Source organism: Protobothrops mucrosquamatus, unplaced genomic scaffold (assembly GCF_001527695.2).
Source record: "Protobothrops mucrosquamatus isolate PMUCROS unplaced genomic scaffold, P.Mucros_1.0 scaffold23, whole genome shotgun sequence".
In the NCBI taxonomy this organism is placed as follows: Eukaryota; Metazoa; Chordata; class Lepidosauria; order Squamata; family Viperidae; genus Protobothrops; species Protobothrops mucrosquamatus.
Genome location: NW_015386408.1, coordinates 2295680 through 2310923, shown reverse-complemented (window position 1 = coordinate 2310923; position 15244 = coordinate 2295680). Strand labels below are relative to the sequence as shown.

Sequence of the window (15244 nt, the reverse complement as noted above, 5' to 3'; positions counted from 1 at the left end):
AGCTGAGAAATATATTAAAATGCACTTTAGGGCCACGTCCTATTTTTCCACCATATATGGTTCAGTTAAGGAGCTATTACTAGTGCTTACAGAACTATCTGTTCTTCTGAAAATTTATGGCATGACTTTTTATTTATTTTATTTATCATATCTCTATGCCACCCATTTTGCTGAATAATTTGGCCTTGGAAAATCAGATTTGTGGCAACAGAAGAATGATTTCAAACATTCCTATTAAATGATTGCAACTGAGGGATGCATCAATAGAAACACAATATTACATATGAAGTGAGCATCTGTTGGGGAACTACTAGGCCTAGATTTGTGAATACTTTCATTGTAGAAAAGTGTGTCTCCATCCTACTCTAACAAAAAAAAAAAATATTTCTGCCAAAATCTGCAACCAGCTGCTGTCTGATAAAAGCAACTACATATAAAAGAAATGCTCCCTTGTAGAGATTTCTACTTGTAAGGCCTCAGGCTGGAACATATCCCACATATCTAAAATAAGACAGTAGCTTTCTTGATAATTTAAACAGATTGTGTAAAAAAACGGTCTGAGAATAAATTGATGCTTACTTGTTCAACACGCGAACATATAAGGAAGCAACTATTATAATCACATATGTACATAAACATTTGTGAAACAGTCTGCAATTATTAAGCCTTATCATCTCAGAGTATCTAATGCATTTGAGTAAGTTTCTGTCTTCAACAAACCTAACCCCAAACAAGTAGCCAGGCTCATTGGCCTTCAGTTATTGGTGCTCTCTCTTTCCAACCAATCACTTCTGCCATGCTAGAGGAAGTAATCCTGTCCAGTACGCAGACTGCTCTAGCTCTTTGAACCTGGTTTAATGAACTGAAGTTTGCTTCTAGATAGCCCCACCATGTGGTTACTCTTGATACTTTGCTGTTGCCAGTAATTGCAGCAAAAGATGATCAACAAGCTCTCTTTCTCATTTCCTTTCTGTTTTCTGTATGTCACAACCTTCCTGGATAGTGTTCTGGTGTTCTCCAGATATGTAGGGTTTTCTATACTTCTCAGCCAACATAATCAACAGTCGTGGGTAGACAATCGTGGGAATTATGGCACAAATACAGCTGAAAGGCATCGGGTTGAGGAAGAATGATCCCTGGAATTATTTTGATACAGTGATGGATGATATATATATAAAAAACACCTAAGGAGAGTTAAAACTGGTTAGCATTGGTACTTCTTGGTGTAAGTTAGACTAGTGGAATTTTTTATAAAACAAAAGCCCTGAAAAAAATGGAACAGAATTTGCATACTGTAGCTAAATCTATATGGACTTCATGAACATCCATGACTTCCTGGGTATTTATGAAGTCATCAAGAATCAGGCTTGGCTTGGAGACCCAGCTATTGTACAGATACTGGTCAACTGCCAGGGAAGTATGTTAACTTTTTCCACCAACACAATCTAGACAGGTTCAACAGACCAACATTGTACATGCAGTTAATTAGTTTTAATTAGGAGTAATCTTCACATGTAATTGTTACATAAACCTTTTCAAGAATTTTATCTGTTTTGTACACCTAGAGCAGGGGTAGGCAACTTTGGCTTTTATGACTCGTGGACTTCAACTCCCAGAATTCCTGAGCCAGCATGGCTGGCTCAGGAACTCTGGGAGTTGAAGTCCACGTGTCATAAAAGAGCCAAGGTTGCCTACCCCTGACCTAGAGGAAAAATTTAACTCACGGAATAGACAACCTAATTTAGCTCACGCATTACATTGTCCACATATGAATACAGGGCATTGTGGAGGCAGATGGCATTAGTAGGCAAGACCTTTGAGTGGGAAAATTCCACCTGTTGAGTAAAACCTATCAAGAGTTCTTTCCTTAGCACAAAGGAAGATATGGAGCAAATCATTCTTTCTATGCACAAAGGAGCAAAGAAATGCAAAATGGAGGTTTGGATGAAATCTGCTTTATGCTGGTAAAACTATCCAAAGTCAGGCTCCACAACATTAAACAACAAGGCATATCCTGTGGGTATCTTATTACCATTCTTCATTCCTGACGGGAGCTTGCATCAGCAGCTAATTCTGGGAACCAGAAAGCAGCAATGATAATCATGCAGTAGATACAAATTCTTATGGGAAGCTATGTGGGACACGCTATTATTAAGAATCTTCACACTGTGAAATAATCTCACCCCACAGTGCCGTTTTGTAACTCCAGTTAAGTGGTAGTTCAGAGGGATAAACCTTAATAGGGACAAAAGTACAATATTAAGAGTATTTGATTTCTTTGAAGTACAAGCACATTGTTTGAGAAAAACACCTGGTTTGAATGAAATTTTTATGTAACATTTGTGTAATTAAAGCCACGGGAATCATCTGGACAAGGTTTAAACATTTAGAGCCATTAGACTACTGGTGTCAACAGATCAAAAGATTCAGCTGACTAGCAAGTTGTATTGATCTCTAGCCTGGATGTAGGGTACTCAAAGGGTACTGGAAATAATAGCATTCAAGCTTACAACAACGTAAGTAGGTACTTCCTCCGTCTTAAATATAACAACTTCATGGTATGGCTTCAGACTCAATTCCAAAATGATGTAAAAGCAATACTTGTATGTAAGGGATTGCATTGTCTATTAATTAAGTTCAGTTCAAATTAATGTTTATGAAAATAGTGCACTTTTGAATGTGTAAGTTACCAGTGTTGTTCAAAAAATGTTAAACAATTTAGAAATGTTAAGGGTAAAAAAGATTGTTCTAAATATGCTCTTAAATAAGGAAATATTTTATACGTGAACCATAGAATTTCTACCAGTATTCCACAATTACAACTCTACAACACTATGCTTAAAGCTCACTCTGATATAATAATAAATTAACTAGTATACTATGAATTTTGCCTGAAGCTTTCAACTGCAGAAACACTGCTAAGGCAGTAAGAAGAATTTGACAAAGCAAGATTGTTTAAAGTAGATTGGTATAAATCCAGATTAAGTTGCATTAAAATCAATAAATATGTTGATTTTAATTAGACTAATGGGACAGTTGATTTGATTTTAATGAGACTAAAGCATTCAATCCCCTCTGTCTAGGACAACTGACAGCCTAGTTTATCTTTCTTTTTGAAAAGAAAAACAGCAAAATTTCATATAAATCTAACATAGGCTTCATATAGATTTTTTTTTAAAAAAAACTCTCTAAAATAAGACTTTGTCCATATGCCACACTTCTACCCACTGTGCATGCCTAAGTTACTGCCCCAAGTATCAAAATGCCACCCAGACCTAGATTAAATAATGATCGGCTTAGGGTGAATTGACTGATCATATTAATGGAAAACCAAATGAACCACAATTCAGCTTAGTGCGATGTGCACTCAATTAAATTTGAGTGGGGTTTTCTTACCCACAATCCTGAAAAATTCTAGACATGTACCTTTGTTGTTAATAGTCTGGAAAAGTTCTCTACTAATGGAGAAATAAATAATTCTACATTTTAGGGTAGTTAATAACTATTTTTAATATAGAAAACTATCTTACAAAATCAGTTTTTTCACCAAAAAGGAACTTGAAAATATTTTGTCCTATTCCTTCATGAGTAATTATTTCAGAGATGGACAACGCATAGTTCCCAGTCAGTTAAGCTCTCATTCCTGTATGTGCTTTACTAGTTCTTTGCTGTCTTCTTACTATTAGTCCCAACCTCAGCAATAAAGAGGGATGGACACATCTCTCCACCTCTGTGAAAATGACTAATTTGTCAGAACTGTCATCTTTGTTCAATAATCCTTAGTAGTAGACTGCTCATCTCATTTATTATGCATGAACAGTTTTATTAATGCAGATAATTATTCTCATAAATAGAAGTAAGCATTTTAAAATATAATTAAAATGCAACTTTCGTTATCATAATCCATTCAGTAAATCTCTCTGAACTATAGAGAAAATATATTCAAATGGAACACTGAGCAACACAAATTATTAGTTTTAAAACACCTCTTCAGAGGAGGTTAAAATAGGGATACCAAAGGTTTTTAGTTATTTCAAATAAGTAATGAAATAACTTACAGTCTTCCAAGACTTGGTTGAGTCCCTCAAGTATCTTCTGAGATGAGGAGGATGCTACAAAAAAATTATGTCTCAGTTTCATATCCTGAATCCCTGCTTTATTTAATTATTTGCTCCATGGCCAAGGTTAAAAGAATCAAATACAGTGGTACCTTAGTATTCAACTGCTTTGAAACTCATCGAATTTGGTACTCAACTAATTTTGACTTGAAAATTTTGCCCCAGTACTCAATGCAGAAGCTAGAATTTGTTGGTGTCAGCTGTCTTGTGACTCACTACATTATTCCTTATGCAAAAAAGTTGTTTGGTACTCATCGTTTTTGGTACCAATCATGCCTCCCAGAACCAATTAATGATGAGTACTGAGGTACCACTATATTAGGAATTAACACACTGCTTTAATACTGTTTTTAATTTATTCTTCTATAGATACTGAATTTTATTGTATTGGTGTAACAGAATATTGTATTTTAGCAATATTCACGTTATTACAGACCAAGGAGATCAAAATTAAACAATATAAATTATGGAAATGCTCATGCTAACTGGAAATTAAGAGTTCAAAATAGAAAAAGCACCACAAAATACAAAAATAAAACGTAAGTTACATTTTTACTGTCATTTCAAAACTTTTTTCATATACAATCAAATATGGGAAACAGAAGAGCACAATTCTGCTGAATGGTTTACAAGTTGTTATCCAAAGAAACTTTCAGATATGTCAAACCTTATATCCAGCTTTATCTATGAAATCTGACAGATTTTGTTATCCATGATTGTGTTTCTGAATGATGGGAGAATCCCTGAATTTATACTGATGAGGCTCAATTTTAAACAATTTGAACTAGCATTCAAAACTCACCTGGTCAAACCACCAGAACACTTGACTGAAGTAAAATTACCAACAGTTACAAATGCACAGTTATATTGCAATCAAAAGAAGACAGATGTCAAAAAAGAGCACACAACCCAAATTTCAGGATTGCAGCTGCTACAGAGAATATTGGACATATATGCAAGAACATTTGGGATCTCAGATTCTGTGCACTTTATCACATCAGCAGCCATTTAAAAATACTGCTAAAAGCAGTTACTCCTGCTTGTGCCTTTAGAATACAAAACTCCGATTCAGTGCTTTATGAGAGATTCGACATGTGTACTAAAAATAGCTACATACATGTAGCAAAGAGTGAGTGAGATCAATGACTCAAATACTAAATAAGAAAATGCATAAAGACCTTGTAGAACAGGACACAATTAGAACAAGATGGGAAGTGACATTTTCATTCGTGACAAAGAATCAGAAACAAAAGCATGCAAATGACAAAATCAGCATTATGAAGAGACTCTGAAGGCACATTTCAGAAAGCACAATGATTTGCAATTAAAAGTTTCTTTAAAAGGAACTTGAAGTGCATTTTTAGCAATGTTCTCTGAACACAACTAAATGCTTAGTCCAAATATTTGATAGTATTCTCCTCAGTCAATATGGCTTTCAGCATATTTCAACTCCCAATTCAAGCCAAACACTAGGGAGGGTTTTGATGGCTGGGTTAATAAAGGTTGACTGGGCTAACAAAATTTACTCGTCAGAGCCCACTGATCTTTTCTGTGTCCTCTTGCGTGGCAACCGTCTTGGAGAAGCTTTATCTGTAGTTTAAAAAGAGAGAGAACAGCCCTTACTTAACACTATGTGTTAAAGAAACATTCTTTGGCAGACAAAAGATACATTATTTATTTAAAAAATTATTGTGCAAGCACCACACTCAAAAATATGGTATGCACTAGTTAGGAACATGCAACTGTTATCTCTTATGTGCCCTAAAATAATGGGAAACCAGATATCCAGTGCTAGCTCTGGTCTGGAAATGGGGCAGCCTTGAGTGAATGAAGTCTTTTTGCCCAATTCGTTTCCTCTACTTTCAACAGAAGTAATGTAATCCATGGTAAGTAGTTATAAGGAAGAAGGATGCACAATGCCCAATTTTCCTCTGTAGCTCAGGACAGCCAGTTTGAAAAATAATCTTCACATCTACATGTTTGAGAATATCCTATCTATACTTTGCATATACTTTGCAAATAGAAAGGATGCTGTAATATGTCAAAATGATATTACGGTAGCCACGTGGAGCAAACGTAAAGTTTACGCTAACTTATTACACTTTTTTAAAGTCAAATTAATATGACATTTTGAACAAAAGTCTGAATGCAACTAATCATCTTGTTATACTTTTGTATTTTAGTTTATCTAGCCACAATTATTTTGGGGGCTGGGTTTTCTTCTTAAAATTGGCAATTCACAGTGCTGCAATAATAGCAGAATCTATAATTAGCAGAATAATCATGTTGACTAAATATGATAGCAGTCTTTTTCTGATAAGCTGGAGAAAGTTGATGCATACTGCAGGACTAGCAATCTAATACTATCTGTTAACTCCCAGTAAGAAATTGCTCTAAGCCTACTTTGACTCTCCTTTGTATTCTGCCAATTTTTATAACTCTACCATTTCTATTATCCAGTATTTTGCCCAGCCATATCCTCAACTTCATCACTGCTTGCTTAGGATGCTCTCACAGAAAATGTCATGCTAATTAATTTAGCTCCTGGAGCAACCAATTATTTGATATGTTTGCACCAATTAATGCAGCATTAGAGGCTTTTCTTCTGTGTTAATTGCCCACATACTAGCCATAACAAAAACATAAATACCAAGTTTAGTCAACCTAAGTCTTTTCTATAATCTCCTTTCAAAATTCATAATGAATTTCTACACACTGACTTCCTTAATTTCATAATATAGAATTAATGTAAGACAATAATGTTAAATATGCCACAGAATTTCTGAAAATTGTTAGCGATTTTATTTAGTTTTTTAAAAAGAAAATCTCATATTTTCTTTAGGAAATTATATATTAAACACTGTAGCAAAGTAAATATTACAGAGGGGATTTCTAATTCTGAATTATGGTAGTGTGGTACATTAATGCGCTTAAAAGTTAAATAAGGAAATCCCGCCTCTGTTATTCTGCCAGTAAGCATCACTAAGCCATCCTTCCCTAAATTGGTGCCCTCCGACTCCAACATCTTGGCACTTCTGCCAGCACAAGAAATGTAATTAACCACATCTGAAGATCATTGTTGATGAAACCTTCACTAAGCTATCATCCCTTTAGTTAGCTTATACTTTAAGAAACAGTAAGTTTTGCAGCAATACGTGTTACTTTCCCTGCAGAAATAACAACTGTCATTTAAGTTCTAATACAGTATGTAGAGTTCAGAAATGAAAGACTACATTAAGAGATACTTTTATTACTGCAAACTATTTATAATAGTTTTGCGCTGAAGGAAAGCATATAGCAGTCTACATTTAAAATATTTTATATTTTAAAACAATCTACTCAGGGAATGCAATGTACGTATGTTTAAGTTCCTTTACCTCCTCTAGAAAAGAGACCTGATATAACATTTTGCCATGTATTTTGCCATTTTCTATTTTCCAATAAAAATGCCCATTGGGTAACCTGATTCAGACTTATCACCATGTGATTCACTTAACAACCACAGGGCTCATTTAACAGACAGGGTGACTTACGTAATGACCATCATAATAACAGTCATAAAATCAGGTCTGGTACATGGTGACTCAACTAATGACCACAATGTCACAACCACGTATTCCAGGCTCAATTGTAGTTGTAAATTGAAAACTACCGGTACTTATAAAGATAAAATTTTGAACTATACAATTTGAGAGTGTTTTTTTAAAATACAAATAAAAAAGGAACATGGCTGTTAGCCAGTGAAGTATACATTTTTCCTACTATGTAGTACAATTTCAGAGCAAAGCAAAATAAAATAATGGTTTAGTGACCAGGTTCTAGACAACAGATTTCCTGATATCTCACCAGCAACATAAGCAAGGTGTCTCTGAAGTTGCCAGTTGCAGTTGCTGATAAAATGTTAGAAATCTGTTATTTTCTAGAGTATGGTCACAAAACTCTGAAATTAAAACTCTGCAGTTTTAATACAGCCCAGAAAAAAATTGTACTGGACTGCAACTTCAGCCTTATATTTTACATCGGGTATTAATCTATAAATTTCTTGGTCCTTTCCATCATATTCATTTTTGATGCAACTCTGGTCTGACCAATATAACTCCATTTTAAATAAGCCTCTTATTAGTGAACTGGCAGATATCAAGCATGTAATACATGCTCAAAAAAAAAATACAGAAGTAAATCTCATAGCATTACACAACTGCTAGAATGAACAGAGTGGAAATAATTTTGAAAGAATGGGTGGGTATTCCAAGCATGCTGAACATACTCCAATTTTAGACTGGAAATGGGCACGATCTCCTTTAAGGTCAAAATATTTCAACTTCTAATTGGATAAGATTTATTTTAATACTCCTACAAAATATGCAACAGCTATTTGCCAAGTTTGTTATTAAAGCTGGTGAAATCCTTCAAACTTTGGTATTATTTTATTACTACATGCAGTTATTATAAATCACCAGGAATGAATTCTATGTAAAATTTTAAAAGCCTCAACCCAGTAAAGTATATCTCACCTCTTCTACTTTGCACTGAAGGCAGAGAAAAAACAAAAACAAAACAAGATGTTAGCAAAGATTATGAGCATGTTAAAAATGTAATGTATTTGAATTTACTTTTGAGTTAAATAGAAACAGCAAAATTTAACATCCCACAATGTCTTCAAATCTACAGAGGCTACTTATCATCAATAATCATAGAATTACAGAGATAGACACAATGCCACAAATGATGCCGTTCTGACTAAATGGAATCTTAACATTCTAAATCTGCTCTTGACAGAAGGGAAACCTCCAGAACACAAAGGAAAAGATACGGGAGGAAAACAGGAAATTCTGTTGCATTTTTTTTCCAACCCCGAACATAGTCTAAAACTCTGCCCAACTACACTTGCCATTAAATAAATCTACTGAAAAATAGCCTACTATATTTAAAAAGTCAATTTGGAAATCAACTTTTCCACTGAGATATTGTCTTCACTTTTTTTTTACAATGCAAATACTTTTACTACAGACAAACTGCTTTGATACTTACTGATCTGATTTAAAGTTTCTTGAGGAATCCAACTCATGTCAACATCATTTTGATTAGAAGTTCCCATCTCTACTTTTTGAGCTGGTCTTTTTCTCTGAGGGGATTAGAAACAAAAGTAATAAAATAAAATATTATCATCTATAAAGTCAAAAAAAAGGGGGACTTAAATTATTTGGGCATGATACCCAATAAATGAAATAAGCATTATCCAACCATTAAAACAGATATATTAATTAGAAATCCACTTTTATAATAGCTATTTCATTAATTGTCTCCCTTTCATCATTCATTTCTTTATCATTTAAAATACCTTTCAAATATAAAAAGGCTCATTTGAAATGCTGCAACTATTAAATTATTGATGTCAGTGGAAGATACTCAACTTGTAATATTTTTACAGTTCTGGTAAATGTTAAATTTTTAGACACAAAGGTAGTTGACGTGATTGAATTTTTCACTACTTTCAGCACTGAGCAGAATAGATACAATGAGCTCTCTATTGGCCTATCTTAATTTTCCTGTATGTACATTTTTAAAAGATTTGATAAGAAAAGCACTAGCAAGCCAGATGACATCATCTTTCTTCTATGAAATTTAGAGTAAGGCAAAGTTCCCCAACGTTTCCGGCTTTGCCGACTGGGACCGGGGTGCGGGGATGGTCTGCACAAGTGAGTGAGGATGTGCATGTGCACGCTCGCCAGCCGTTTTCACGGCCCAGATGTAAACCCCTCATGGCCCACAGGTTGAGGACCCTGGAGTAAGGCATACAAATTTCACAGTCCTACACCAATCCACATATTCAGATAATGCTACAGACCATCTTCTCAGCTTAGAAGAAACAATGACAGTATTCTAAAGTCAGGGGGAAAAATAATTAAAAATAGCTACTTACCTTCCTAGATTCCAACAATTGATGTAGACCAACAATGACAAGTAGGCCAAGTCCCGCCAGGAACATATACATAAAGATCCTTATTTAGAAAGATGAAAAAGTCTAGTAAGATTTCAATTCTTTTAAGGCAAAATTTTTTAAAAAATCTCTGAACACTCATAAAAACTATGCAGGACAGATGATATCCTGATATAAGGTTTTCCTAATAATAATCCAAGGATTTGTCCCCAAATTTATTTATTTTATGTATTTATTAATCATATTTATATAGTTGCCCATCTCACAGAAAGTGATTCTGGCAGCAGATAACAAGCCAATAAAACAGTAAACTAAAAGAATTATTACCAAAATTATTATATAATTATTAAAAGACCATTCAAAACTATAAAATCAGAACTAAAACAAGAAAAGAGAAAATTAGCCAAGGGATATTAATAACAATGGAGCCTCCTCACAAATTCACCCATCCTCTGGGTTCAAGCTTGCTGGCACAACCAGGTCTTGAGGAAGCTCTGAAAGCTCAGGGGTGACAAAGTTGACCTAATCTCTTTGTAACAAATTCCACAATGTGGGTGCCATAGCAGAAAAGGCCCATCATCTATGGACTGCCAAATGTAGCTCTCTAGATGACAGAACCTGTAACATACCCATTCTGGTGGATTTGGTGGGACAGGCAGATGAAATCAGAAAGAGGAAGTCCGTCAAATAACCTGGACCCATACAGCAATATAGGGCTTTAAAGGTCCCACTGAGTTGGATCTGGGAGCAAATTAGTAACCAAGCAGCAGAAGTGTCATGTGTGCTCTACCAGAAATACACACAAGTGGTCACTCTGCTGCATTTTGCACCAGCTGAAGTTTACAGATACTCTTCAGGGGCAGCCCTATGTAGAGTACATTGCAATAATCTAATCAGAAGGTGACTAGAGCATGAATGACGAATAAAGCTTCTCAATCCAGGAATGGATATAACTGGCACACAATATGAATTTACGAATGGCTCTCCTAGCACGACTACCTACTCTTCAAGCAACAGTCAGGAGGACTCCCATATTGTACACAGGGTTTGTTTCGGGTAGTTCAATCCCATCAAGCATTAAAGATACTATAGACCTAGAACCAGAAGGTCCCACACCCAAAGCTACTCAGTTGAAGCCTCCTGTTCCCCATCCAGACCCTCAGTCTACCACTGGGATAGGACATCTACAGTATCACTTAATTTGCCAAGAGCAAAGATGCACAATTGGATAGCATCAGCATATTGATGATACCTCACCCCATGGTGATGGATGAACTCACCCAGCTATCTTATGCAGATACTGAATAGGAGAGAAACAGCACCAACCCCTAAGGCAGTGGTTCTCAACCTTTTTAATGCCGCGACCCCAACCGGTCGTAAGTCGAGGACTAAACCGGTCGTAAGTCGAGGACTAAACCGGTCGTAAGTCGAGGACTAAACCGGTCGTAAGTCGAGGACTACCCAACCGATCGTAAGTCGAGGACTTTCCCTGCCCGGGAGCGCCGCACATGCGTGGTTCCGCCCCCTGCGCCGGCCGAGGCGTAGCTGGCAAGCGGCAGAGACGGAGCAGGCCGACCACCAGCTGGCCTAGCCCAAGGGAGGTAAGGCACCCGCCAGAAAAGGGGAAAAAAATGGCGGACAAAAAAAATGGCGGACAGCCTTGCTTGGCGACCCCGTGAAATGGTCGATCGACCCCAAATGGGGTCCCGACCCACAGGTTGAGAACCACTGCCCTAAGGCATCCCATACAGAAGGGGCTGAGGGCAAGATCTCTCCTCCCCAATCAGCACTAACTAGAATCAACTAACCAGGAGAAAGGAGGTGACCAATATAACATTGTGCTGCCCAGCCCCAATCCTGAGTCAGGCCAGAAGGATACCATGGTCAATGGTATCAAAAGCCGCCAGAGGTCAATTAAATTAAGGATGGATGCACTATCATCATCCTATCTGTGCCAGAGATAACTCAAAAGTGCAACCATACCCAGGTCTGAAACTTTACTGAAAAGGATCCAGATAATCAATTTCATCCACAGCCCTCGGAAGTCTTTGCACAATCACCTTCCATCAAAAGGGGAAGTTGGATACTGGACAAAAGTTGTCCAGTATCAAAGGGTCCAGCAATGGCTTCTTGAGCAGAGGGCAATCTAAGATCTCCTTATGAGGTAAAGGAGCAACCTACTCACTCAGAGAAAAATCAGCCATTGTTATGATCCACTCACACAATACTCTCTGGACTGCTTTCACAAAACATGGATTTTGTGCATGGATTTTAAGAGCAAGTGGTTGAACTCAAAGTCCTAAGGACCTTGTTCACTTCCTTAGGTCCAACAAGTTCAAATAATAGTTGGAATGCCCAGATTATTCTATCATAAATTAATATATGATATCACTATCTAAATAACCTTGGTGAGACAGCCAGCTGCTAATCTCAATCAGTGTTCAATGATTTAATATACAAATAATGAAGGATTAACAACATGTTATAGTTTCTTAGTATTCATGATAGGAAGCTGCTTTTTCTGTCTGTGTCTTAAAGTTTGGTGATTAAAAAACAAGGAAAATCTTAACCTTTTCAAAACCTGAATGAATATGCATGTTTTTTATAATAGCATAAAAATCTGGTTATCACCATCACAAAAATTAATTAGCAGAATAATCTTACGTTTCACCATCTAATCCATCTTCTTTTTCAATAATTGTAACAGTTTGATTGAAGACAGCATCTTGAAAGAAATTCCCCTAAAATGAGATATATTAACAAAGCTATCAGATTCAGGCCATCAGATGGCACTATTGTTACAGAGGACTCCAGAAAAAAGGTATATTCCTTGCACTTGCTTCTAGCTTTTCTGCAAAATAAACTGTATATTTATATCTATATTTATAGTTATATTTGGATAGACAGACAGAGATACAAAGTATGAATGGTATTTGTTAACTATTCAAGATTGCCCATTTTTTTGCAGCTGAACTTTTAAAAAAAAAATTCAGCTGTCAAGTGTTTCAGTAAATGAAGGAATTACTCATATCAGTATAGAAGATGAGATTTTTCAGATAATTTTCCTATTTTCCCTAAATATTAAGATGCGATAGTTATTTTTGGTGAATGGAATAGGTTTATATCTACATTAACCTTACTAGAAGTTTAGCATTCTTAATTTGATGGAAGACTGAACATTATTTAGCAGTTTACTATCGAATTCTAATCATGAGTTTTTTAGTCTGAAGAGAGAGTTTGATGCTGAAAGAGGCTTATAGGTTGTACTGTATTGCCTTATCATAATAGCAGCTCTTAATGCCTCAGATTTTGACTTTTTAAAACAGTATTTCTCTTCAAGCCACAGCAGTTACTAAGAAATTGTTTTGGATAGGATTAAGGAAACAATACACTTTCTACTGGAATGCTGATCAGGTGAGGAAAATACTGTAACTCAGAAGTAATAGTATATTCAGTAATACTCTCAATAAAATATGCCTCCATACTGATCCAAACAAGATATGAAATATGCAAGCATATAGATAAACTGACATGGATGTTACTGGGTGAGGCAAACATGGAATTTTGAAATGCATTGTCCTATTAACTTTCTCAAAATGCATTATTTTGCATAGCCAATATCCTTAAACAAGTCATAACTTATAATATTCAAAAATCATCCTAATACATGATAGCAGAACTAGCAGCATAAATCTTTATACACGATAGCAAAACTAGCAGCACCGTTCCCCAAGGATTAAGAGAGATTAACTGGCTGACCAATTTTTGCATTAATATCAGGTAACATTGCCACAAAAACACAAAAATACAAGTTCAATATCCTCACTTACATTTTGATCTTTGTAATTCAAATTGATAACCAGTCCAAAGGGACGGCCACCCATCGGCTCTGCAGGAATGAAGGAATATTCAAATGTGGCCTGTCTCTGCGGTGGGACAACTGTGTTTAGAGGAAGAGCAGTGAAATTCTGAATAAAAAACTGATAATCTTGTGGGTACCGGAATGAAGCATCTAGTGATTCTACGATGAAGTCTTCTGTACCCTTATTAGTAAAGCCTACTAAAAACTTCACAATGTTGTTTGCTGGAAAATCTAGGGAGGGAAAAGAATGAAAAATTTTAGTGTTTCATTTTTAAGTTTTATTTTTAAAAAACAAAATAGATAAGCTAGCCTGATGTAGAATTCAAAGTATGACTCACACCCGGCCCATCACAAGACCCTCACATGACACTCCCACACCTGAAGCCCTTACATACGTAGAACACTGACACTGACATCCCCTAAACTCCGCTGAAGATGTTACCTAGCCTGGTAACAAAACTTTTGGAAACCAATCCTCAATCTCAGAGAACAAACCTTCACCCTCATCCTACACCCGAGCTACAGATATTCGCCACTATTGCAATTCAAAGTATGTTTTACCTTCTCCTTTGACAAACAAAATGGTTGTATCAGCATTAGGCGATGCTTTAGGTTCTCCTGACAGATCATCTTCCTCTTTCTCCTCTGTCTAATATAAAATAATGTTTTGAAAAGCCTATGAGAAACAGTGAAGCACTGAATAGCCAGAATATATAAGTTTATTGTATACTCCCACATAAAAGTACTTCAATGTTCAAATACATTAATTCCCCCCCAAACCTAGGATTTTTAAAGATATAATTACAAAAATGATGTTTAGGTCAAAGTGTTTCAAACTGTGTTCTGGAGAACACAAAATTTGCACAAGAATATGATGAGATTTGGTGAAACACAAAGGATCCCTCAAAAGAGGTTTACTTCAAAGTAGCCAATTTTCAATGACAGTCTTTCTGAGGGATTCTGAGAAATTTAGTTTTTAATAGGTTCAATAGAGAAAGTTTGAAAATCCTTGGCTTAGATAATGAAGTAGGTACAGATTTTGTAATGAAACGGGGCGTTGTCTTACCTGAACGCCTTTTCTCAGCACGGAGATGGAGACTCCACCATTGGCAGGAATACAGTCTTTGGGTAGTAGACTGTATTCCTGCCCAATCAGATCAAGTCAGCCAAAGTTGCCACGCCCGTCCTGGACCGTTGGTCTCCAGTCTTTGACGCGAGCGTAGCCATTGACTGACAGCAAGACGTTGTGGCTCACCAAACTAACTGACCCTATGCTTATACAAGATGTACAAGGGAGGGAGGTGGAGTCTCCATCTCCGTGCT

The 15244-nt window shown here is 36.1% G+C and overlaps 1 protein-coding gene across 2 annotated transcripts in view; it reads right to left on the bottom strand.

Moving 5' to 3' along the window:
- Positions 1-4651: 4651 nt before the first annotated feature.
- SSR1 (signal sequence receptor subunit 1) overlaps positions 4652-15244 on the bottom strand; it is a 21583-nt gene continuing 10990 nt past the window's right edge. The window contains exons 3-9 of one of the 2 annotated variants that reach the window (XM_015810842.1): positions 14483-14570; positions 13890-14152; positions 12724-12800; positions 10042-10120; positions 9150-9243; positions 8633-8647; positions 4652-5708 (exon numbers count right to left, since the gene is read on the bottom strand). In XM_015810842.1, the coding sequence (XP_015666328.1) occupies positions 5641-5708; positions 8633-8647; positions 9150-9243; positions 10042-10120; positions 12724-12800; positions 13890-14152; positions 14483-14570 (684 nt within the window). In that variant the 3' untranslated portion in view covers positions 4652-5640. The remainder of the gene's footprint in view (positions 5709-8632; positions 8648-9149; positions 9244-10041; positions 10121-12723; positions 12801-13889; positions 14153-14482; positions 14571-15244) is intronic. The other variant, XM_015810843.1, reaches the window with a different exon arrangement.